Source organism: Lineus longissimus, chromosome 4 (assembly GCF_910592395.1).
Source record: "Lineus longissimus chromosome 4, tnLinLong1.2, whole genome shotgun sequence".
Lineage (NCBI taxonomy): Eukaryota > Metazoa > Nemertea > Pilidiophora > Heteronemertea > Lineidae > Lineus > Lineus longissimus.
Window position 1 is genome coordinate 6,382,608 of NC_088311.1, and position 23,132 is coordinate 6,405,739.

Below are 23,132 nucleotides of genomic sequence, written 5' to 3' on the forward strand. Positions count from 1 at the left end.
AGAACAGCCACCCTACCAGTGCCTCCAAATTATCAGCAGGATTTTCATGAATACTTATTTTGCCATTGTTTTTTTTATGCTGCTGTTGATGTTTTCTCTGCCCTAGGCCTTCGTTTCGAGGCCGTGGTGTCCCAGGTGTCATGACTCACAATGAAGAAAGGTCACATTGGGTAAAGGAAGGGACTATTGGGCTTGGAGGTATGCTGAGACCTTTCTACTTAAAGGGCTTGTGGCTGCATGCAGCATATGAATCAATCATATGGTAGACTAACTATACATACCAGGCCTACGTACATAGCCTACACTAAAAAACAACAACACTGGACATGTCACATACGGTACACCTTGGAAATCAGTAGTGGACTTGGACTGGTCCTTTGGCAACACACTTGTCTTGACTTTTATCCCATGTAACCCTCTATTGTAAACATGGGAGCAACTTCGACGTACTACCTCTTCCCAAAAAGAGAACCAGAGGTCAGTTTGAGAGACGCAACGAGCCTTTGCCTGTGGGGTGTTTTTTGTAATTAATATAAATCAGGCGATCGACCAACTGATATTTTTAAGCAACAGGCATGGACAGATTTTCAGAAATTGCTTCTTTGTACCAGACTGTTGATTGTCCTACCGTCATGACCGTTGTATACAGTTTGTAAGTTGGATTTCTGTTTGTCTTCAGTGGGAATTCTGTATGGCGTCACTAATGTCTGTGTGGGACATCCGTTCGATACAATCAAAACCAAGATGCAAGCTCAAGCTGGATTTGAGAGGAATGGTATGGCGCAGACCTTTTTGAAAACATTAAAAACCCAGGGCCCTGTTGGCCTTTACAGGTAAAGTACATGCCCTTTGTAAGCCTCTTTGTGTGTTTTAAGTAAAGTACTGACTGAGTCATTGCTCATAAGAAAAACCTAACACCATCTATTAAAAAGGCGAAGAAGATTCTTTTGAATGTAATGTTGGAAGGGACTCCAACTTCCAAGATGTGCCAAGATAAGACCCCCCCCCAACTCCCTAATGGTGAAATATTCCAAATAGATCTAGTTAGTGTACTGACTACTGGTGTTGAAATTTCAACATCTTCAAACATTCCATTTCAGAGGGTGTATTCCACCATTGTGGGGTTCAGGACTCTTTAGATCAGCCCAGTTTGCTGTGTTTGAAGGAGTGTAAGTATGGGACAAGGTTTATTTTACCAATCTGCACCTCCAGTAAAAACGTGAATATTCTTCAGCGAATACTAAAATAGCTGATAAAAACATATCATATTGTTAATGGTGTACATTGTCCCCGATTCTGTATCATTGAATTTGCTTCAAAAGGTCACAGTAGTCTTTGCTAGAAAAAGGGGTGCTTTTGCCAATTTTGAAAAAGGGCACATTTCAAATAAAAGTTAGTGAGGAAAAAGTTGCCTTCATGACGGAAGAAATTTCAAGGGCACCATAAGGCAAAGAGGGTGGGGACAAAGGCATTAATTTCCTCCATTGCTCCTGTGAATTTCAAGCCCTGATTGCGTTGAAGACAGGACTGAGCCCCGAGTTTCAGAACTGATTAGGTCATTGTAAAAAACTACAGCTGCTTCACAAAGTTTTCTCTTTCCTTTTAGGTACACTTATCTGGATAACAACTTTGGAAAGGCTGAGCTCCCCCTTACAGCTGGTTTACAAGTGTATGTATCATTAATTCATAATGTTGAAATTTGGAAACAATCAATGTGGGACATCAGCACAAAACAAATTCAAAACCAAATCTGGAGGTTTTTTCTATATTTTGAGAGTGAAGCACCTATTTTTCTGAGTCCTGGGCCCGCAGCTGTGTGGTATGATTAAACCTGAGGAGCATTATCTGATTTGCCTAAGGAGGCAGGCTTGTCTCGTAGCCAAAACCCTTGTTTGACCTTTTTTTTGGAAATTCTACTCTACTGTTGGTTATAATATTATCTTTTTACTTCAGCCGTGTGGTTCTTGGAGGAGCAATTGCATCGACATGTAGGGCTATAATTGAAACACCATTAGAATATGCCAAGGTGAGGCAGGGTTTGGCAAGGATTAAACTTAACGGTGGGACAAAAAATATTCAAATGAAATGTGGCCCGTCCAAATGGTCTAACTGGTGATTTGCTCATTGGCTGTTAAAAAGAGAGGGATTGGTTCAGTTATCATATTTCACAATATTCTTAACTTTTCTCTAACGTGAAGCAGTCCATAATAAAGCCATTGGAACAATATGTAGGCATTTTTTGTGTTGCTCTCCAAATTACTAACGTTTGATTGAATGTTCTTTCAGATTAGGAGACAGACACAGCAGAGTTGGAAGTTTAGAGCCCTGTATACGGTAGGTTGACAATGATGTTGGCATCTGTTGGGTCCTCAGGTTTATTAAAGATGTAGGCCTGGTTTTGTATTGTTTATAAATGTAAATCGAATGCCAAGAAGAAGAGTTGTAAATATCTTGGCACTGTTTTGTTGGAGATGACAGAAATAATTACTTGATGGAGAGTCCTGCCGAGCAATCAAACATGTGATTTGTTGATTTTCAATTGAATGGGAATTGGGATAGGTACACATTACGCCCTCTATGGAAATCTTCAGCAGCTTAATTTGTTATTGTTGCGACACATCAATACATGTGATCTTTCTCTTTACAGGGATTTGGAGTAACATGGTGTCGCACTATGGGTCTCATGGGAACCTATTTCATTCTACTGGACAGTAGTAGAAGACATTGCTCAGAACTATTCAAAAGACCACTCCTTGGTCCGTTTATGTTATCAGGAGTAGCAGCAACTCTGGCTTGGTGGATTGTGTGGCCACTAGAGTATATGAAATCACAAGTTCAAGGAAATTATGGAAAGTGAGTGACAATCACTAAGTAAGACCTCATCAGAAAGTGGCCAATGCTGCAGTTATGGCAGCACCTTCTTGCAGCATCCGGTTTAATCTCAAGAAGGGGGCTTTCCAAAATGTAAGACTGACAAACAACACTGACAAATCAGCATGACAAGATGTTGTCTATTTGAAAACTGATGTCTGGACAGATTAGATACATACCCCCTTACCCCTCAAACGGAGATATACTCCTGGCCCTTCCCCCCAGGTATGACCTAGCTGTCCTTCACCTTCAAACCAACACGTGTACATTGTTTATATTCTTCTGTTACAGAAACATTCCAGTGGTAAAGAGGATGCGGTTCGTCATCAAAGAAAAGGGAAGTTTCTTGGCGCTGTACCGCGGACTGTGGCCCGGAACGATACGCAGCTTCCTTGCAAATGGGACAAGTATGATTGTGATGCAATGGGCCCAGCGGAAGGTTTCAAAACTGGGTTTACGGGACTAAGAGGATTCAAAGCTCAATAGTTTGGTGATAGGTTTTAATTTCATTTTAGTTTTCTGCATACGAAATATTGCCACAGCTGGAATTCCAGGTACAATTTACAGCTTTCTTGCCATTTTGATACAAATTTTTGCATGAAGGAGGATACAAGAGGTGCATAATGGCCGAGTTCATATGGTGGATGAAGTGGTTGAACACCTAAAATTCATCACAATTTCTTCCTCGTGGAATGAATCGGCAAATAAGTTACGAGTAACATGCTTTATCATGCACTGAAGAAGCCTAAGCGAGTCACCTGCGATTATGTAATCACTAATACAAAGGGAGTTCATCCAGATCAGTGCAAGAACTGGTATTGTAGTAGTAGTGAACATTGTGACCCTTTGTAATTAGAAGACTCTGCAGTATGAAGCCAAGGTTACCCAAATTAGTCAATAGCATTCCGCGAAGTTACTATTTATAGCTCACAAGGTCATTTGCATAAGATATTGATGACGTTTTAGTCACGTGACAGTCGGACATTGACACTTATTTCTACGCATTTGAGCATATTTCAAAGTCAATTATCTTTGATCCTGCATTGTTTTTAGCATGAATGATACCATAGAGTCAGAGAGAGAAATATTCAGAACAATTATGTAGTATTTCCAACACTCGGACATGTGCCAGATTGAATCTAACTGCCCTAGTTAGAAAGCCTGAATCCATTACGAAACCGCATGTTTGTCCGACATTGCCTGTAATTCAGCGATGGGGAAATAGAGGGCAGCAGCTGCAGTGACGTCATCTTCGCGGAATGCTATTGGAAGGGGTGGAGCGCTGCAGACTTCACCGACACCATTTTGCTTTCACTTGCTTTTGTTAACTCTCTTAGTCTTTATGGAGGACTGTCTCAAAATATTGTAATGTCAGGCCAACACTGAAAAGTTAACATGAGCGTTCATGAGTAGAGTGTGGTTCTGTGATGTATCAGAAATTTTTTATAAACATCCTACAAAACGTTCATTGAAATATACCTATTGCAATATTTTACCACTGCTTTATCTCACAACACTTATAATAATAATAATGTCACTTGTATACATTCTATGCATTTCCTGTAAATAAAAGCACAAAAAAGTGGTTAGATTTACTTGTTAGTTTTTATTGAAGACAACAATCAGATAATCGAACTGATGACGATCAAACTTTGAAGAATCTGTCTAAAAGACAGAAGAACACCTACGTGCATATATGAGGAAGCTGGCACAAAATTGTCAATGTAATTTTGTTCAGCCCACATCCCAAATCTAAGCCCCCACTTGTTCTTGTTCATTTTGCGGTCAAGTTCTTTGAAGCATATGTCAGGTCTGGGACACGACTATCACAATGATTATATGGCATCTATTTATGTGAAAGTCTACCCTCGTACTTTCACCCATCACAACTCTACAGTGTACTGGTACACTTTCTCATTGCTAGCACCATAGCCATTTTCACACAAAGCTTTTAATTGTCGTTGTCTATGGTCTACAATTCTTCCTTTTCTCTTGGAGGCCAATCGTAGTCTTTCTTGGGAGCTCTTGTGCCCTTTATTGTCACTCTATGAAGTACCCTCAATCCAGCTTCCTCGCGTGGTAGTTGTGAGTGCGGACTGGCTTCGTGTGCCACTGCGAGGTTATCCGAGAAGATAAAGTCACCGGGTTTCCACTGAAAGTGAGATTGAACAATATTATACACTAAAGACTGGAATCTATGTCTTAGCCCTGTCCTCAAATTGCGGAGCCTTAAACCCATGACCTTCCGATCACAAGTAGGACGCTCCCGTCTGCTGTGCCACCATGCTTCGCTTTGTTCTGATAGGTTGAAACTTTGCAACAGGAAAATTGGTACTGATAAATCCTGAAATCAGACAATATACAGAATCAGAAAGTAGAAGTTTTTTTCTAAATACCTTATGTGAATACTGAATGGCTCCATTATCCTTGACAAATTCATGGTGAAGCTCCTTCAAAATCTGTATGGTCTCTTTTCGACTTGTGTATCTTTCACCATCCTTGCCATAATCGTAAACAAAGCCATCAATCATGCCAATATGGAAGCACAGGGTCTGAAAAACACGAATGAGCATGTGGAAACTACATAGATAGTATTTCCTTCCTAACCACAAGACAGGGACTGAAGTGAAAGACGATGTCACTTCCAAAGCCTGAATGTTGGAAAAGATACATAGCAGATATATAACTTTCCCTTATTGCCTATGTACTAAATGAACGTCCCCTTATCTTCACGTAAGAGCACTTATAAATCTCACCCTTTTTCTTGTTACTGGATGGGAGTAGATAAGAGGGTGAACGCTATTCTGTCTCCGATCACTCATCATCGAGAGACGTTCCCAATGATCACGTTTCTCTGGTGGTAATCCTTCAATTATCTCGTTCATTGGTGCAAACACTGAAAACACAAAATTGGCACATCTAGCTTCTCTGCAGACAAAATCAAGAGTACTTCACTTTGAAAGTACAGTAGGGCTTTTCTATGAACAGCCTTGGGATTGAAAAATATAAGTCATGTAAGTGAAAGGCTTCCTGATCTATACATGAGTCAATTTAATTGAATTGACTGACCACAAGTCTGTGAAGAATTGGCATGCTGTCCTTAACTGAGAGGTGTCCTCATTACAGAGGTCAAATTTAATGTAAAAGACCAATTTGGGACCAAATTCAGTGTCCTTTATAGAGAGGGTGTACTTAAAATGGAGAGGTGTCCGCTAAGGGAGGTTCCAATGCATATAATGTAATGCCAAGTTGTGGCGACTTCAGCCTGAGATATATTTGTCAAGTTTGATAAGACGGCTTTCTATTATTGTTTGATATCACAATCAGCATGAGATAGGCTTTACCTGTGTCTCCGGTCTTTGGAATTGCAACCATATGATACAAAGAATAGGCAAAAGGGGCTGGCTGGAAGCTGCCATCAATGTGCCATCCAGTCCGACCGACTCCTGTGCAGCCCTCGGCCTCATCGTTTGACACACGGAATACATCTGGATGTGGAGACTTGGGGTGCTTGTAAAAGGTTGACTCTGGCTCACCAAACCATCTACCTATTTCAACATGCCGACTCCCAGATAATATTCCTTGGTCTCTAAATACCATCAACCTAAGAATTGAAAAATTCTAGGTAAAATTTGTCTGATTCAATTGAACTTCCAGTTTCTACTGGATATCTACTGGACTTCTACTGGATATCTACTGGGCATCTGGGTGGCCCACTGGAAATTACGAAGACTTTCTCTAAGTGGCCATGGAAATAATAATAGATTTACAGAGGGTGGTCAATTATTGTGATGCATGATATTTACTGGGAGGCTGACTGAAAATGGTACTGGATTTCCACTGGGTGCCATATCATGATACCACATACAGAGTGGTCAATTTTAAAATCTACATGATTTAGATCACACGATATCACAACATAAATAACTTCAGTTGGTAGGCCTAGTGATATGACACTGTCCACAGGGGCTGTGGGGGACTATTGAGCTCTTATTTTCACGTGCCTGTGGGCTAAGTCTATTGAAGCCTACCTCACCTACCTGAAAGTATGCACATCTTTCTTCAGCTGCTCAATAACTTCATCAGGAACATCTTTTGAAAGATCTAGACCACGACATTCAACTCCTAACTTTAAAGGCTTGATGGTGTAATAATTATGAGATATCATCACGTTCCGAATCGGTGGGATTGACAATACAATTATGGAAAGTTTTAGCAGTCGACGAACTTTGTCCACCATAATCGGCAAAATGCTTATTCATCAAGTTGCATCGTCCTCAACTAGCCAGTAACAGTTCTATAAATAGAAGGTCAGCAAAAAGCCATCTGAACGGTAAATGGCAATTGGCGTCGAATGGCAAATGATGATTTCCAAATGAAATGGACTCTCAATTCTTTTCCACATTTGACCTCACCAGTAGGCATAATCTTTCATATGATTTGTCAATATTGTTTTACTCTTAAAAAGACAAAATACCGTGTTTCTGAAGCTTAGCAAATGAGATGGTATAGAAACACCATCCACATTTTTCATAGATTAACCCTAATGCTCTTATCAACTACATAAGTAAGCCTAACTCCACAAGTACCAACCAAAATCAACTATTTCGTCTCTATTCATATTTCTCCGTGCTGCAACTTTGAAGCCATCGATAACTCGCCAAGATGAACTAAGGATTGTCTGATAGTATTATATACACTGATCAGAGCAAACCTCATTACTATTTGGGAGTCTCTTTCCTTCTCCATCTTTTATTTCCTAGTTTTCTTGTTTATACATTTTGTACATACACATATAATATAGACAATACAACACAACAACAAATTTTCAGAATGGGTCCTGAAATAGCACATGTTGGTAATGACATCGACTGCCACTTCTTCAAACTCCTTTAGTCTCTCCTCATAATATCTAAAAGACTGGCAAAAGGTTAGGCAAGAACCCAGGGCGACAAATTATCAGAGGTATCAAATTCACAGGCAATTCCTTCAATATCCTCTTTGTTACCATGGTGCCCCGCAAAGCCGATCTTCCTCAGCAGGTTTTCTTCAATAATTTCAATGCGAAGGGTCCCCAATTCTTATTTTTTTAAAAGGGTGAAAGCGCCCTTTATGGCCCAAAGATGCATTGCCCCTCTGACAAAAGAGAGTTCTAGCCCTGTGTACAAGTACTTTTCAATCATTTATACCTGACTAAAGTTCAACAAGGAAGGGAGATGTACTACAATTTGTATACAATCAAATAACAAAGTTTTTCAATCTTAGATGTACTTCAATCCACAACGAAAACACTTGTGTTTCTTACACATTTTGTCCGATTATCGTACCTGATGAACATTTTAGAGAGAAATCAAGTACTTAAAGTATCTGTTTTTCTTTCTGCTCCAAATATCAATCTCATATAATCATAGCCAGTTTTATCAATTTCACTCAGATCTTCAGGTATCAATTGTTCCTGAAATGAATAATTCAGACATTTACTATACAACAGAGCCTTTGACACTTTGTTATTTATTCCATTTTTTACTTAATTCTCATCCATTGGGCATAAATGGGACATGCCATGACCAAGTGACTGTGTTGGACTGACTATATTGACTGGAGTCATTATGAATAGCACAGTTTGATGTGCTACAATGTCGCATAGTTTGGGGAAGAGAAGAGAATAAAATTGCATACCCTCTAGGAAAGCCAAGGCATCGATTCCTACTATTGCATTATCTGAAAAGAAAGACAAGCATCACTTTATCAATCGTCATTGTTATTTATGATTTATCACATTTTGAAAATTCGTGGGTTGCGCACTCTAAAGAAAAGTTATTTATACCGGCGAAGAGACGATGAGACAAAGATCCTGGAAGGCCACGATGCTGCCATGATGATCGAGATGACACGATGATGAATGGTTTATGATACACCAGAGCAAAAGATGGCATTTTTGCCGGTCTGCAGATTGTCATGAATTTATTGAAAGTTGGAACAGGACTCAACTTACCAACATCTTTTCGTTGCACAGTTTTCCTTTTACCTTGTGCAGTAAATGTATACGCCTCTTTTGCCATGTCATTGATAAAAATTTCCTGAAGAACAAGAAAATGAAGCTGGTTAGCCTGGTTTATGCAAACACTATACATACACAACCCTTATAGTTTTATACTGGTATTTATGTCTCTCCACAACATGAGTTAAGTTATGACTGGTCACTCGCTCTTTCGTTGACCGCTGACTTTCGTGTTAGTCTTTGAGTCTAATTTAGGGCCTATTTTTATGTCCAATAGCACAATTTTAATACTTGTCTGACAGCGTTCACAAAATGGGCGTACGTACTTATTCTAAGCACGAGCACATGCATTTTTTAGCAGTGCTCTATACCCGGACAACCTAGATACACACGATTGCCATTGGCTTCCTCAATACACAGACACTCATTTGTCGGACAAACAATTTAGTGAATTTACCGTCGCTTTTGCAATCAAAATAACTGCATCCTGGCTAGCAAGGGTAACATCAGGGTCCATTTTCATTATTGATTTGATCCTTGTAAGCGGTAGCTTCACTATTTTTTGGGATTTGTTACTTTCTTGGTCGTGATTATCATCATTTTGAGCAGTGGTTTCTGTTGTCGAATCAATGTCTGTATTTCCCGCCATCTTGTGAATTCATGAATGAATGACCGAATTTTCCATCCAGAGCTATACGTAGCACTGGTTAGCCGTATTTTCTGTTGGAAGAGCGGTCGGTCCTTGGCATGGGTCCTTGGGCAAATGGCCCGGAACGAAAGGTACTGGGTTGTGGGTGGGTAGTGGGTGGCGCATGGGTAGTGGGTAGTGCTTTAAGGGGGTGCCACTCCCTCGACAGTCCATTGCGTCATCCTAATTGGATCTCCCTAGGGTTAGGGACGAGACCGGACCACTGCGTCCGGAGTGTACTTCAGCTTCCTTGGGTAAGACACTTTGTTCTATGCAAGGTTCGGCCTACTTACTGTCTCTCCTTGGCTTTAGCCACGATGTATTGTGACATATTCAACCATTTACAATATCCCGTTTCAATTCGTTTGTGAAGTGCACTGTGTTTGGTACTCGATTACCAGGGTCAGTCTTATCTTAGAAGATAGAGTAACCAGACTTGTCTGGTTACTCTAAGGTCGTATCTCTCCTTCCCTCACACGTGACACGTCGAGCTCGGTCAAAGCCCTGAAGTTCAGTTCAGGATGCTTGCGATCTCCTGACGCCAAACGCCAGTTATTTTCTTAGTTTTGTCGCAACCTCAAGGTGCCCGCCGAATAGACTCGTTCTCTATCGTCCACGTACATTTTAGATGGTTGGCACGTTGGCAGATGGATAAATGTGCAAACAGGGACCAGGAATGTCTGTTGTGTTGCAGGTGTCATGGCCGACGAGGTTTAATTTAGACGGTTAGATCGTAAACAAAGGTAAAATTTACCTATTCTGCATTAAAATAGACGCCCAATCATGAATCATACTCTAAGAATAAATGTTTTCCTTTAGGTATTTAGTATTTATTTCGTAATATGATTTGTAGTATGGCTGTTTTGACCCTGGAAAATTTACCTGTCATTTCGGAAATATTCACAAATCTTGCATTGTAATACATACTGTTATAGTAATACAATGGCAATGCATTGAAATGCATATTGCGTGCATATATCATCATGTCGACATGTGTGATGAGTTGCATGAGTTGTCTGTCATGATGATGTGCACAGTGTTGAAGTTGTTAACAAAATAATGTTGTTGCTCAAAACCTGATCTCTCTTAAGTTTAAAGTTATTTATTTATGGGGGGGGGGGGGCTAGTAGTAGATAGTAGGCGGCATGCGGCAGGCCTATATTTTCTGCTTTCACTTCAGAAACTATGGATGATCGAGGCGGGGTGGAAGGTGCAGAAGACATGTCCCAGTTCTGCAACCCCAACTTAACCCTGGAGCAGCTGCTTGCAGGGGTCAAGCCCTCAGATCTAGATGGGGTTGATGGTGGCGAATACAGGACATCTGGAACTGGCACAGGTTATCAACCATGGTCAACCTACACCGATGACGACCCTCTCAATTTGTCCTGGGCACACTTGGGCGACTTCAACACTAATTCTTTCTCTGACTATAGCCACAGTGGTCATACTTCACCAACATTTTCAAGTGGACAAACATCCCCGACTAATTTTGCCAGTGGCGGAGGCCAGATACCAATGTTCCGTGACTTTGCTCCCCAGGTAGTTCCAGCCGATTCTAATTCCGAAAATGGTTCTGAGAACAACTCCGTGTTTGGAGGAAGGCATGATGGTTTTTCAGCTGGCATTGATTTTAATGATCCATTGAAGAGAGGCAATGTCTTCAGCAGTGTCATGAACAATAATAGCAGTCATAGTAACTGGACTGACTACATGCCGCAATACAATCCTTTTGGTACTTCGACCGTACTACAGGAATTGGAAAAGAACAGACCCGGACCTAAACCGAAACGCAGCTATTCGGATGTTGCCAAGAATAGGCCAAAGTCAACGAATGGTCAGGAAGAGCATGAGGGGCGGGAGAAACGAAGCAGTAGTTTATCTGAGGATCTGACATTGCCAGTTGGGCCGTCTGGGTTCAAAGGAAAGAAAAAGGCTCCAGTCAAGTCACGTGGATTCACCTCTAAAAGAGGACAATCAAAAGACAATTTATGTAGTAACATACTGCCTGATGCTAAGTATGGTCTGGATTCATTTGATGAGCCAGTATCCGGGGGGGATAGAGAGGGGTCTGAGAGAAGTGATTCTACTGACAATCTGAGTGAGACTGGGAAAACTAGCAGTACTGCCAGTGGAATTGATGAAATTCACCTTTCAACCAACATCAATGCTTATGGTGGATCTGGATCAGTGCGCATTGCAGGATCCCGATATGACCCAGTTCTTGGTGATATTGATGTTGAGCCCGAGGTGGTTCATAACGATGAGAGGAAACCTGAAACGAAAGCCTTCTTCGACCCGAAAAGAATCTTTGCTCCGAGACCAAACAATGCACCAACAAAGAAATCGACAAAGAATTCAATCCCGAATAACCGTGACAACAGCAAGTCCACCTATTCAAATGATGAAGAGTTCATCCTCAATAATGGGAAATGTCGTTCCAACTTCAACTCATCTACCGCTCCTAAAACTGCGAGTTACATCAACAATGATTTGCGGGACCGCTCTGAGCCACGGAAGCAGACCAATACTGAGGCGAAACTGAACCATGATCGCGTGAACAGCTCCTCGGGGAACCATGCCGATGGCAGTGCAAATTGTCGCGTGAATAAACAGAAGTCTCATGAAGGCCAGGAGAGGGTGAACCATGGTGAATCTCAGAGGGCAGCGAAACAGAAAAAAGTGCAGATGGGATTGGGCATTGGTAAGTTATTTATATAAAACTTGGTGAAAAATAAAGGTGAACTCATGGGTGGGGAAGTTTGAGCTGGGACAATTGAGTAACTGCAAACAAATTTAGTTTCAATGACAACATGATACATCTGATTAGTATACCTTTTTAAAGCATACCTGCCTCTTGTAGAGCCTGGGTGGTATAGGCCATATCAGGTGCATTTGGCCAGTGTCTTAGATACAAATACTATTGGGCACCTCTTGACAATAGACCTTTCATAAATTAAAATTCCTTTTCATTTTGCTTTGATACAGGGCGCCTATTGGAGATGATGTACCTTTGGATGAAATGGTGTGCTAAAGATGTGGTTGCGGCCATGTTTCTCTACGTAGTTGCAGTGACATGGAGGGTTGTAACACTTCTGTAAGTATACCTAAACTCATTTGAGCCCAGACAGGCCTCTCAATTGCATGCTCTTTTCACCCTTTATAAGCCTAAATTTGCAGTGTAAAATGGGATGTATGCTGACTATCAGAACTCATTGTTGGTTTCACTTTGTGTTAAAATGGATGTAGGGTGATCAATTCATGCCATTAGGATTTAACTTTTCTTTTCAACTTTGCAGGACTTCCATTGTGAAATTTTATACGGTATCAGTTTGTAGCTCGACATACTCATGGATTAAAAATCGGCTGCAGTCCCTTTTCCCGCAACGTTACAAAACTGGTAGGACTTGGTCTGGGATGCCTTCATATCAACAACAATCATATGGATTAGAAGAAAATATACCTTTGCCGTCTACAGGTGTGTATTGTTATTATTATATATTGTAAACGACACATATCTCCCTTTCCTTGAGGAAAACTGGTTGGTAGAGTACTTTGAGTAAACTTGTCTGTTCCAGCTCTTTCATAAAATCTAAATCACCAGTATTACAGGAGTGTACCAAGACGCGTACATGTGCTGGTATTCTTACTACTTGATAACTGTTATGTATCTGAGCCTCTTGGATTCACTCAAACATTCGTGTCTTGGTATAAATTCCATACTAATTTTGCTGCTGTTGATGAACTTGACCTTGTCCAATACATGTATGGTTCCTGTCTTCTTTTAGGGGATGAGGCCATGAAGCGATTACTGTCTTGTAGTAGAGGAAAAGACCCATACAGGTTGGTATTGTTACTGTGATATCAGATGCTCACATTAGTTTCTAACCTGGCGTCCTCTCTTCTCTTTGTGTGATCTAGTCAGTCGGACCCCTTTTTGTTGCATACTGTACACCATTTTTTAACAGCAGCATGTTTAGAGAGGCAAGTACATCATGTGCTGTGCACATCCTGGACCTGAGGGGATCATCCACAGCAAAAGGGTTTAACTTGATGCTTCAGAGTTCAATGGTACTGCTACTGGGTGGTGTTATTTATGGGGCTATCCGACCAACTTTAATCCAAAATTATGAAAAATCAAAGAGAATGGTTGAAGCACCTCCTGATCTTTCATCTGTAGAATTCTCGGGAAGTATCCTTTTAATTGGATATGCTTTCCAAAGATTCATACCTTTTTTAAAAACTTTAAATTTTAATTTACAGCATTTTAGGACTTCGATCTGACTGTTCAGATGATGATATAAAGCGGTATTATAGAAAGCAGGCTGTGTTAGTTCACCCTGACAAGGTTAGTATTATTAATGATTAATAAATTTGTGGCAAAAGTTAATTGTAGGAGATACACGACCTCTTGTTTGCCTTCGTGTGAGTGGTCTTTGCTGTGTGATGTTTCAACTTTCCATTGGGTTGGAGCACATTTCAATGTACTACATTACACTTCTTTTCTAGAACTCCCAACCCGGTGCTGAAGAGGCGTTCAAGATCTTAGGACATGCATTTGAATTGATCGGTAAACCAGTAAGTATCTCATTTGTGATCTCCGAAAACCAATGTGGAATGAGATGTTGACAACCTATGATAAGAAAATATCTGCTGTTTATTGCGGTCTTCTCCACTTGATTCCTATTGTCAGGTGGTAAGCTTAGATTTTGTTTACGTTGAAGTTTTCCCCAACTAGAGCTGGTGGTCTGAACAGTTTTATTGGAAAAAACCATTCGGCTTCAAAGATGATAATCTGGTGATGTGCTGTTATGGTATGGTTGTGGTGATTGTAAAATTCATTCAAGGGCAGCAGAGAACACTGGGTTATGTTTATAAGTATCCTTGTTCTTTTTCAGGAAAAACGACTAACATATGACCAACAGTGCAAGGAGACTCGTGCTGCTGAAGAGGCTATGGTGAGTTTAAACACTCAAAACCAAAACCAACATTTCAGACGTGGCCACAATTGTTGAGGCAAGATAAACCATGTCACAAGGTGCAACAGGGCTGTGACGGGAAAAAAGTTACATAAAATGGCTGTAAAATGTGTGTGAGATTTTAATCGACGATATTACGGATATTGTGAACCATGATTGGGTACAAACTCTCATCTTTAATTTGCAGCAAGAATTTGCTGATCTGCTGACGAAACTTCAGGAGAAGATGCAGGAGGCTGCCAATATGATGCGTTGTGATCACTGTGGCGGTAAACATCGCCGAATCCCTGTTGACCGTCCATGCTACAGTGCTAGACAGTGTGATAGGTGTAATACAAGGCACTCGGCTAAAGAGGTAAGTAATGTCGCCCTATTTCACTAATCCAAGTGAACCTGGCCTGTTGCTTGATATGAAATAAAATGGGTGTTATGTCTTTTTGGGTTTTTTTTATATACAGTAGAACCTCTCTATTAAGGACACCTTGGGAACTGACAAGTGTTGTCCTTAATAAAGAGGTGTCCTGATTAGAGAGGTCAAATTGAATAGAAACAACTAACTTGTGACCAAAACTAGTGTCCATAATAGAGAGGCTGTCCTTAACAGAGAGGTGTCCACTAAGGGAGGTTCCACTGTAGTTTCAACACATTTCCTAAGTTCCTAAAAGTGGGGTTTGGTGGCTTGATCCAGGGTGCGGATGGGCTTGGATTCCTATGGTATTACTATGCATCTATGGACAACAAGATCTTAAACATTACCCATGACCTCATTACCATTGGTGAGCAACGCGAGGCACAACATCACCACTGCTTCTCCTGTGTTATTGACAGTTATTTGATCGTCATTTCGTTTTCTTCTCCAGGGTGACGTATGGGCGGAGAGTTTAATGCTAGGATTCCTATGGTATTACTATGCATGTATGGATAACAAGATCTATGACATTACTGAATGGGCTGCCTGTCGTCAAGTATGTTATCTGAGCTGCCAGGTTTGCAGCAAATCACGTCACTTGTGATGTCTTACTTTGTTACATGTTGTGTGTGACATGATGAATGAAAAGTCATTTCCACGGATCAGGATTCAAGTTGTCACTTTTAACCGTCATGTTGTGTCATGTTTGTTCGTGACAAGTGGCATGAGAGCGTGAGCCATGACACGTGACAACAAGAATCATATGTAAACCCAGCCTAATACACCTATGGTGAAGACATGGGTATAAAAGTTACATGTATGATAGAACTTGAATGAATATTTCTAGCATATTTCTTTTCTAATTGTAATCGATGTGATCCTGTTCCAGGGCGACTACTTCAAACATATGTTGGCGAACTCTCATCATGTGATATACCGTATGGCTGTAAACAGCAATCGTCATCAACATCATCATCAGGGCAGGCAAGGTCAAGGAGGGTATGTCGATGTTGCGGAAATCATTTTCACAATTTATCAAAGTTTTGTTATAGTTGATAAAGTTTTGGGCTTATTTTTCCGATATCAGAAATGTGACTATCATTGCTTGTGTCTTCATCTCGGCCAACCTTAGCTTCAGTGCAGAGGGGTTTTTTTGTTTCAAAGTGATTGAATAGAAAGATGTCTGATAAACTTAAGCGAAAATCAGATGTGTGGGCTGTTTAACTGGTGTGTGGTGCAGTGATACAAATGCCCCCAGCAAGCACTGAAAACAATTACCTCATGGCTGGAAACACAATTGACTGATATCAATGCATTTTCTTTTTTCTATCCAGGAATGACGGTGATCTCGAGGACTTCATCAACCACCTGTTCACCAAATCTATGCAGAATGACCAAAAGGACGGTTTCAGCGGATCACAGCAACCCAGTCGCCCTGCATGGAACTCTGCCAACAAGACCAACAAGAAGCGAGGAAAAAAGAAGAAGCATTAAGGATCTTGTTTTAGGATGGCCATGTGGATGGAAATATGTATTTCATTGCTCAGTTGTGTCACGTGTTGTAGTTTTACCACACTCACTTTTTTGTCCGGAGTATCAAACTGATAATAATGAATTCACATCGGCCCTTCAGAGCTGTTGAGACACAGACTTGTATATTTTTGCTTCATTATGAAAATCATCATGATTACTTTTTGCGCTGCACTTGCCCATTCCTGGGTGGGGGGGTTAATGTTATGGTTTTTTTGTGAGTTTTTTTTCAGAAAAGCAAGATATTTCTACAAAAGATCACGAAGTAAACCTATTCACCTTTTTGATTGGGCTGGGGAAAAGTCTCAGTATTTTTTATTCGCCTGCCTTAAAACATTTTAAAAACCTGTTGTTCAACTCCCTTACAAGGCCAGTAAATTTTGATATGACCGTTGAATGAAGTCTGTCTGTTTAAAAATTCCAGGGCAATTAAGAAATAAACCTAAATTAAACCTTACAGACAGACATACAAGCAAATATAGATTATCTATGTGTCTAGATTTAATCTAAGCTTATAGATTAATCTATACTTGATACAAGTGTGGTGCTACAGATATAGAAACTAAAACAGTAAAAAAAATTTAATTGATGTGACTAAATGTGAAGTGGGCTGCTATGCAGTTCAATGGATTTTGCTTTTGGTGCTTTGAATGAGGTAACCAGTTCCTAGATTTGACACATTTGATGCTGGGTAAGAGAGTTCTCAAAGTCCAAGCAGATGTACAGAGGTTGTGAAGATAATTGCATCACAAAAAAAGCCGCCATTTTTGACATCAAATTCACGTCATGTGGCACATTTTGTCCCCTGTGTAACAGTATGCAGTGGTGAGGTTTGGCAACACGGTCATTGACATGGATTGTATCCAAAGTGGATGTAGCAATGATGTCCGTGCTCAATCTGTTAAGATGATTCCCAGGACGTAATGGAGGATATGACTTCTAAACACACGGGTGGGTCCCAGGCGATGGTCCATTCATGACGTCCGACAGGGAGAACTCTCATCAAAACTAGCCACACCAGCCAAATCACTGTGGCATTAAAACATGACTGTCGGCCTGGGAGTCCTCTATATGCTGTGTTGTACTTGTGGCGCAGTTAAATTTGTACTATGTTGAAGAATTTTCAATTGATAAGACAATCAATTCACAGTATGATGTGTTAAACGACTTAGACTGTTGGAGGGTGAGTGAGGAGTGCCACTTGTTCTACACTTCCAACTGGAACCTCTTGATTCAACCCTCATTGGCTTTGAAATGTTCTGCCAATGCCAAGTTGAAAACCTGGAAGGAAAAGGTGTTGACATTTGAGGTCTAAATCATGTAGCAGTTGGTATACTCAGTATTCAGACAAATAAATGTTCTATGTGATTTTCATCATTATTACTGATAGGTCTCAATTATTAGTTTGCGTATATGTAAATATGTGATGAGTTTGTTAGCTGTATCCACTGGCCTGAATATATAACGGTATTATATTGAATATTCATACTTAAATGTACTATACAGTGGGTCCAAATAAGTACAGTTACCCTTGCATCTATCAGACTCGACTGGACCAGTAATTTTTGTTTGTTATATATCGAAAATCTTTTTGCCATTTTGACTCGGGACTTGTTACTTGCAAAGATATGGTTAATGCGAGTCCGATATATGCAGTGTTTGCTTTATCTTGTTCAAGTGTCAGTGAGAAAACTATTGAATACAGCGTGGCAACATGTTTTCAAAGTAGTACTTTGTGGTCACATTTTCTCTCCTGATTACAACACCCTAACACCACTAGCCTGATTTTTTAGGATGACCGGACAAAATACCATTGTTGCAGCCCAGCCACGACACAGAACAAAGAAAACAATTGAAATTGGTTGAAACTGAACTTTGTTTAGAAAGAGTGTGTTAACTACAACCAAAGATGACCCAATAATCTTGTCTCAGTCATACAGTACTTTTCTCACTGATTTGGTTTTCATATAGGCTGGCTGTATTAGGGAACTCCTACACGTCCAAATGTACAAACTGGACCCTGGGTGGTTAACGTGCTTAGTGCTCATGTGCACGCCATAATTATGTATTCTCATGGCTGCGGAAACTGAAAATCAGATTGTATATGGATGTTTTTATGTTATCAGACCAGGTGAAGCATTTCATTTCGAACTGGTCGCTGTTTTTGTGGCTTCCTTCTTTACATCCTTCCGCCTTGTTCAGATTATGAACTTGCCTGGAACACGGCCCGTTTTTTTCCTGATGGCTATTTTGAGATGGATATCGAATAATGAGTAGAGTCCGAAGTCTGATATATTTGGTATTGTGAATTAAAGACGAATCATGCCAACCCATTCCTATCAATGAATATAGTTCCATCACACAAAAAATGAGGCGGACTTCAATTGCCATCTCAAGCTTCAAAATCTTGGTGAAGGTGTTGAGCTGTTTTTTGGAACACACTGTAGAGTGAAATTCCTGTTGGTTTGATATATAAATTTGTATAAGTTCAACTACTGGGCAATGTGCGACAATTTTGACATCCTGGTCATTGTTTCGGCATGGACTACATGTGTAACATTATGTCAAACTCCTCGCAGATGGGGGACATCAATATATATTTATGTACCGTAGTTGGGGCTTGTTGTTCATAACTGTTTGTTGGCTGTATGGGTATTAACGGAGAATGACTCTGGGTCTGTCTTCAGAGAAATTCTATAAAGCTGCTCAAGGTTATCTTCTCATATCGAGCTTTTGTCCCGAAAATATTAAAGGCCTATGTCATTCTTTTACAGTACTTTTCATCTTCTCTCTGTCCCTCAAATTAATTTAAAGAAACATTGCCAATATAGAGTAACCAGGCTTGTCAATGTGAGCTGTGAGGAGCGACCCACAATGAGAGTATTTCTATATCGTTGTACACATCTGCAATGTTAAAATTTGTATTCAGTATGTGTTTAGATGACAGATATCCCAAATTAAATTTCAAATTCAAATTTTGAATGAATGGCGAGGGCCTTTTCGGTACATGTAGGTGCTTAGGCCTGTGGTAGATTTTTAGTAACGTTCCTAAAATGACGTTGATATAGTTTCAGCTACTGAACTATTCATGGGGGGAGGGGGATCAACCTAATCATGAAACCAAATTGGGAAGAAGTTATGAGTGTCTTCTTGCAAGCTTAAGTTTGAAAGAAATAATGGTCACCCAAAATTTATATGGCTAAAAATGATGTTCAGATCAGTGTATGTTTCACTAAAAATTCTTTGATTTGCTGAAAAATGATATTCTATTTTGAGAATTCCATGTACCGGTGAGCGTAAATTGTTGGGGTGCAAAATGTTACTCACTCTACAAACTGAGCTAAAGGGAAATTTTTCAAAGCTGGGCTAGTAGGAATGATGCCGCCATTTTAGAAGATCAAAATAAAATTCCAAAGACGTTTTGCATTCTTGTTTGAGACGCAACAAGTAAGACCCATCCTACCAGTAGGCCTATGCGTTGTTCATGATGTTAAGACCACAAGCGGGACCGTTTCTAAAATATCAGGTTTTGCATTCTTGCCTGAAGCTGATCCCAGAGATATCTTGGTTTGCCATAACCAGCCAACCCACCTGAGTATATCAATGCGGACCCAGACATTATTATTGTCAGTGTTGTTCTACTTCTCTTTATTTCGACCAGGAAGTTCACCGAGAATTATAAAGATAACCTTTTCTGCGACCACCATGCCACGAAAAAAAAACCCCTTGAAAATTATGGGTTGTGTTATGGCAGGCAAACAATTAAGGTCAGTCAAACAACTCGAAGTTCTTAAAGCGCAATTATAACAGTATTCTTTACTGTATTATCAGACTTAAACTATTATTGTCTTCCAGACCTGGAAACTACAACGACTTTCAAATTGTGAAATTTTGTGAACTAAATCCCTTGTTCTGAGGTTGAAAAATCGCGAAACTTCCTCAGTAAATGTGTCATCAAGTGAAGGTGATAGACTTCACCGATTATGAATTAGCTCATCCCAACAATGAAGCTGTCCTCTACATGTTAATCATATGTTTACTACATTCTCGTACGATGTACTGTAAACTGCTTAGTTTTCACAGGCGTTTTATTTTTCACGAAAAACCCTAGATTTAGGGAGAAAAAAATAATGTTAATGGTAAAAAACGCAGGAAATTCTGTAATTTGCCCCCAAAAAACAATAATATTCGCAAATCACAAAAATGTAACTGTGCCAAAATTTTGCAGTTAACAGTGGGTTGAGTGGACTACATATCGCCCTTAAAGGGTTTCTATTGAACAGTCACTTCCTCTCAAAGGTAGTCAGGTATTTTTTGAGGTAAACCAATATCTTTATTCACCATCAGATGTAAATTGATTTTCTTCCTACACATGTAGTAGTAGTTGATTGCTTGTGTTAATTTTAGAGTAGTCGAAACTGGTATGATTCATGAACAGCCATATATAATTTTTCATATCATGTTCAGAGTACAGTTATGAAGTATGTGTTGACATTGTGTTAACTTCCAGAATGAAAAGCAAATAAAGTTATTTTGGCATTCTAATTCTGGTTTTCTATTAGCTCTTCCTATCCTCTACCCCGCCCCTCCTTCCTTTGATTCATTTCAGCTGCTATCGTGCCTTGACAACTTGTTTCAAGTTGTGAAAGACAGGGGACTACTGCTCCTGCTACACCAGCGGCAAGTTTTGAAAGACAGGGGGCCACTGCTCCTGCTTCAGCAGCAAGTTGTGAAAGACAGGGGCCACTGCTCTTGCTTCAGCAGCAAGTTGTGAAAGACAGGGGGCCACTGCTCCTGCTACACCAGCCGAAAGTTATGAAAGACAGGCCACAACTGTTCCTGCTACACCAGCCGCAAGTTGTGAAAGACAGGCTACAACTGCTCCTGCTACACCAGCCGCAGGTTGTGAAAGACAGGCTACAACTGCTCCTGCTACACCAGCCGCAAGTTGTGAAAGACAGGGGACAACTGCTCCTGCTACACCAGCCGCAGGTTGTGAAAGACAGGGGACTACTGCTTCTGCTACACCAGTCGCAAGTTGTGAAAGACAGGGGACAACTGCTCCTGCTACACCAGCCGCAGGTTGTGAAAGACAGGGGACAACTGCTCTTGCTACAGTCCGCCGCAAGAAGTGAAAGGCAGGAGGTGCCTGCTCCTGCTACACCAGTCGCAAGTTGTGAAAGACAGGGAACTAATGCTCCTGCTACACATGTCACAAGTTGTAAAAGACAGGAGGCAGCTGCCCCTGTCACAAGTTGTAAAAGACAGGAGGCAGCTGCCCCTGTTATACCAACTGCAGGTGTGGAAGACAGGCTACACCTGCTCCTGCTGCACCAGCCGCAAGTTTCGAAAGACAGGGGACAACTGCCCCTGCTACACCAACCGCAGGTTGTGAAAACAGGGGACAACTGCTTCTGCTACACCTGCCGCAAGAAGTGAAAGACAGGACGCTCCTGCTCCTGATACACCAGTCAAAAGTTGTGAAAGACAGGGACAACTGCTCTTGCTACAGTCAGCCGCAAGAAGTGAAAGGCAAGTGGTGCCTGCTCCTGCTACACCAGTCGCAAGTTGTTGAAGGTCGGAGGCTCCTGCTCCTGCTACACCAGTCGCAAGTTGTGAAAGACCAGGGGACTACTGCCCCTGCTACACCAGCCGCAAGTTGTGAAAGACAGGGGACTGATGCTCTTGCTACAGTCAGCCGCAAGAAGTGAAAGACAGGAGGCTCCTGCTCCTGCTACACTAGTCGCAAGTTGTGAAAGACCAGGTGACTAATGATCCTGACACACCAGCCTCAAGTAGTGAAAGACAGGGGACTACTGCTTCTGCTACACCACAGCAAGATGTGAAAGACAGCGGACTACTGATTCTGCTACACCAGCAGCAAGATGTGAAAGACAGGTGACAACTGCCACGGCTACACTAGCTGAAGTTGTGAAAGACAGGGGGCCACTGCTCAGAGTTGTGAAAAACCAAGGGACTACCTCTCCTGCTACACCAGCCGCAAGTTGTGAAATACAGGGGACTGATGCTCCTGCTACACCAGTCACAAGTTGTGAAAGACAAGGGACAACTGCTCTTGCTACAGTCAGCCGCAAGAAGTGAAAGGCAAGAGATGCCTGCTTCTGCTACACCAGTCGCAAGTAATGAAAGACAGGGGACTGCTGCTTCTGCTACACCAGTCACAAGTTGTGAAAGACAAGGGACAACTGCTCTTGCTACAGTCAGCCGCAAGAAGTGAAAGGCAAGAGATGCCTGCTTCTGCTACACCAGTCGCAAGTAATGAAAGACAGGGGGCTGCTGCTTCTGCTACACCAGTCACAAGTTGTGAAAGACACGGGACTACAGCTCCTGCTACACCAGCTGAAGTTGTGAAAGACATGGGGCCACTGCTCAGAGTTGTGAAAGACCAAGGGATTTACTGATCCTGCTACACCAGCCGCAAGTTGTGAAAGACAGGGAACAACTGCCCCTGTTACACCAGCCGCAAGTTGTGAAAGACAGGGGACAACTGCCCCTGTTACACCAGCCGCAGGTTGTGAAAACAGGGGACAACTGCTTCTGCTACACCTGCCGCAAGAAGTGAAAGACAGGAGACTCTTGCTCCTGCTTCACCAGTTACAAGTTGTGAAAGACAGGGACAACTACTCTTGCTACAGT

At 41.1% G+C, this 23,132-nt stretch overlaps 4 protein-coding genes across 6 annotated transcripts; 2 read left to right on the top strand and 2 right to left on the bottom strand.

Moving 5' to 3' along the window:
• The first annotated feature begins 11 nt into the window (after window positions 1-11).
• Window positions 12-4,462, top strand: LOC135487308 (uncharacterized). Its single transcript, XM_064770930.1, has 8 exons — window positions 12-198; window positions 680-833; window positions 1,101-1,169; window positions 1,607-1,669; window positions 1,954-2,026; window positions 2,287-2,334; window positions 2,648-2,853; window positions 3,163-4,462. Exons 1-8 carry the CDS (start codon window positions 141-143, stop codon window positions 3,335-3,337), a joined length of 846 nt encoding a protein of 281 aa, XP_064627000.1. The 5' UTR covers window positions 12-140; the 3' UTR covers window positions 3,338-4,462.
• On the bottom strand, window positions 4,415-7,110 carry LOC135487307 (alpha-ketoglutarate-dependent taurine dioxygenase-like). The gene is made up of 5 exons (XM_064770928.1): window positions 6,912-7,110; window positions 6,216-6,475; window positions 5,628-5,767; window positions 5,268-5,423; window positions 4,415-5,023 (listed from the first exon to the last, which is right to left on the bottom strand). The coding sequence occupies exons 1-5, from the start codon at window positions 7,037-7,039 to the stop codon at window positions 4,844-4,846; spliced, it is 864 nt and encodes a 287-aa protein (XP_064626998.1). The 5' UTR covers window positions 7,040-7,110; the 3' UTR covers window positions 4,415-4,843.
• Window positions 7,111-7,607: 497 nt separating this feature from the next.
• LOC135486849 (DNA polymerase epsilon subunit 4-like) lies at window positions 7,608-9,521 on the bottom strand. The gene is made up of 4 exons (XM_064769953.1): window positions 9,330-9,521; window positions 8,867-8,951; window positions 8,551-8,592; window positions 7,608-8,326 (listed from the first exon to the last, which is right to left on the bottom strand). Exons 1-4 carry the CDS (start codon window positions 9,519-9,521, stop codon window positions 8,310-8,312), a joined length of 336 nt encoding a protein of 111 aa, XP_064626023.1. The 3' UTR covers window positions 7,608-8,309.
• Window positions 9,522-10,202: 681 nt separating this feature from the next.
• LOC135487305 (uncharacterized) lies at window positions 10,203-21,020 on the top strand. 3 transcript variants are annotated; one of them, XM_064770925.1, is made up of 12 exons: window positions 10,203-10,303; window positions 10,741-12,261; window positions 12,546-12,654; window positions 12,857-13,035; window positions 13,346-13,400; window positions 13,821-13,905; window positions 14,067-14,135; window positions 14,456-14,515; window positions 14,724-14,891; window positions 15,397-15,501; window positions 15,835-15,944; window positions 16,280-21,020. In XM_064770925.1, the coding sequence occupies exons 2-12, from the start codon at window positions 10,746-10,748 to the stop codon at window positions 16,437-16,439; spliced, it is 2,616 nt and encodes an 871-aa protein (XP_064626995.1). In that variant the 5' UTR covers window positions 10,203-10,303; window positions 10,741-10,745; the 3' UTR covers window positions 16,440-21,020. The 3 variants fall into 3 exon arrangements, with proteins under 3 accessions (XP_064626995.1, XP_064626997.1, XP_064626996.1); XM_064770927.1 differs by having other exon boundaries at window positions 10,204-10,303; window positions 10,994-12,261; XM_064770926.1 differs by lacking the exon at window positions 10,203-10,303 and adding an exon at window positions 10,341-10,379.
• The last annotated feature ends 2,112 nt before the right edge of the window (window positions 21,021-23,132 follow it).

What these genes read in the sequence shown, in the direction of transcription:
- LOC135487308 (XM_064770930.1), top strand. Translation starts at nt 141, where the DNA reads ATGACTCACAATGAAGAAAGGTCACATTGGGTAAAGGAAGGGACTATT. An exon ending in AGGGACTATTGGGCTTGGAG is followed by an intron (nt 199 to 679) that starts GTATGCTGAGAC and finishes GTTTGTCTTCAG; the next exon opens with TGGGAATTCTGTATGGCGTC. An exon ending in GGCCCTGTTGGCCTTTACAG is followed by an intron (nt 834 to 1,100) that starts GTAAAGTACATG and finishes ATTCCATTTCAG; the next exon opens with AGGGTGTATTCCACCATTGT.
- LOC135487307 (XM_064770928.1), bottom strand. Translation starts at nt 7,039, where the DNA reads ATGATATCTCATAATTATTACACCATCAAGCCTTTAAAGTTAGGAGTT. An exon ending in AAAGATGTGCATACTTTCAG is followed by an intron (nt 6,476 to 6,911) that starts GTAGGTGAGGTA and finishes TTCAATTCTTAG; the next exon opens with GTTGATGGTATTTAGAGACC. An exon ending in CCATTCAGTATTCACATAAG is followed by an intron (nt 5,024 to 5,267) that starts GTATTTAGAAAA and finishes TCTCACTTTCAG; the next exon opens with TGGAAACCCGGTGACTTTAT.
- LOC135486849 (XM_064769953.1), bottom strand. Translation starts at nt 9,521, where the DNA reads ATGGCGGGAAATACAGACATTGATTCGACAACAGAAACCACTGCTCAA. An exon ending in TTTTGATTGCAAAAGCGACG is followed by an intron (nt 8,952 to 9,329) that starts GTAAATTCACTA and finishes CTTGTTCTTCAG; the next exon opens with GAAATTTTTATCAATGACAT. An exon ending in TGTGCAACGAAAAGATGTTG is followed by an intron (nt 8,593 to 8,866) that starts GTAAGTTGAGTC and finishes CTTTCTTTTCAG; the next exon opens with ATAATGCAATAGTAGGAATC.
- LOC135487305 (XM_064770925.1), top strand. Translation starts at nt 10,746, where the DNA reads ATGGATGATCGAGGCGGGGTGGAAGGTGCAGAAGACATGTCCCAGTTC. An exon ending in GCAGATGGGATTGGGCATTG is followed by an intron (nt 12,262 to 12,545) that starts GTAAGTTATTTA and finishes GCTTTGATACAG; the next exon opens with GGCGCCTATTGGAGATGATG. An exon ending in TTGAATTGATCGGTAAACCA is followed by an intron (nt 14,136 to 14,455) that starts GTAAGTATCTCA and finishes GTTCTTTTTCAG; the next exon opens with GAAAAACGACTAACATATGA.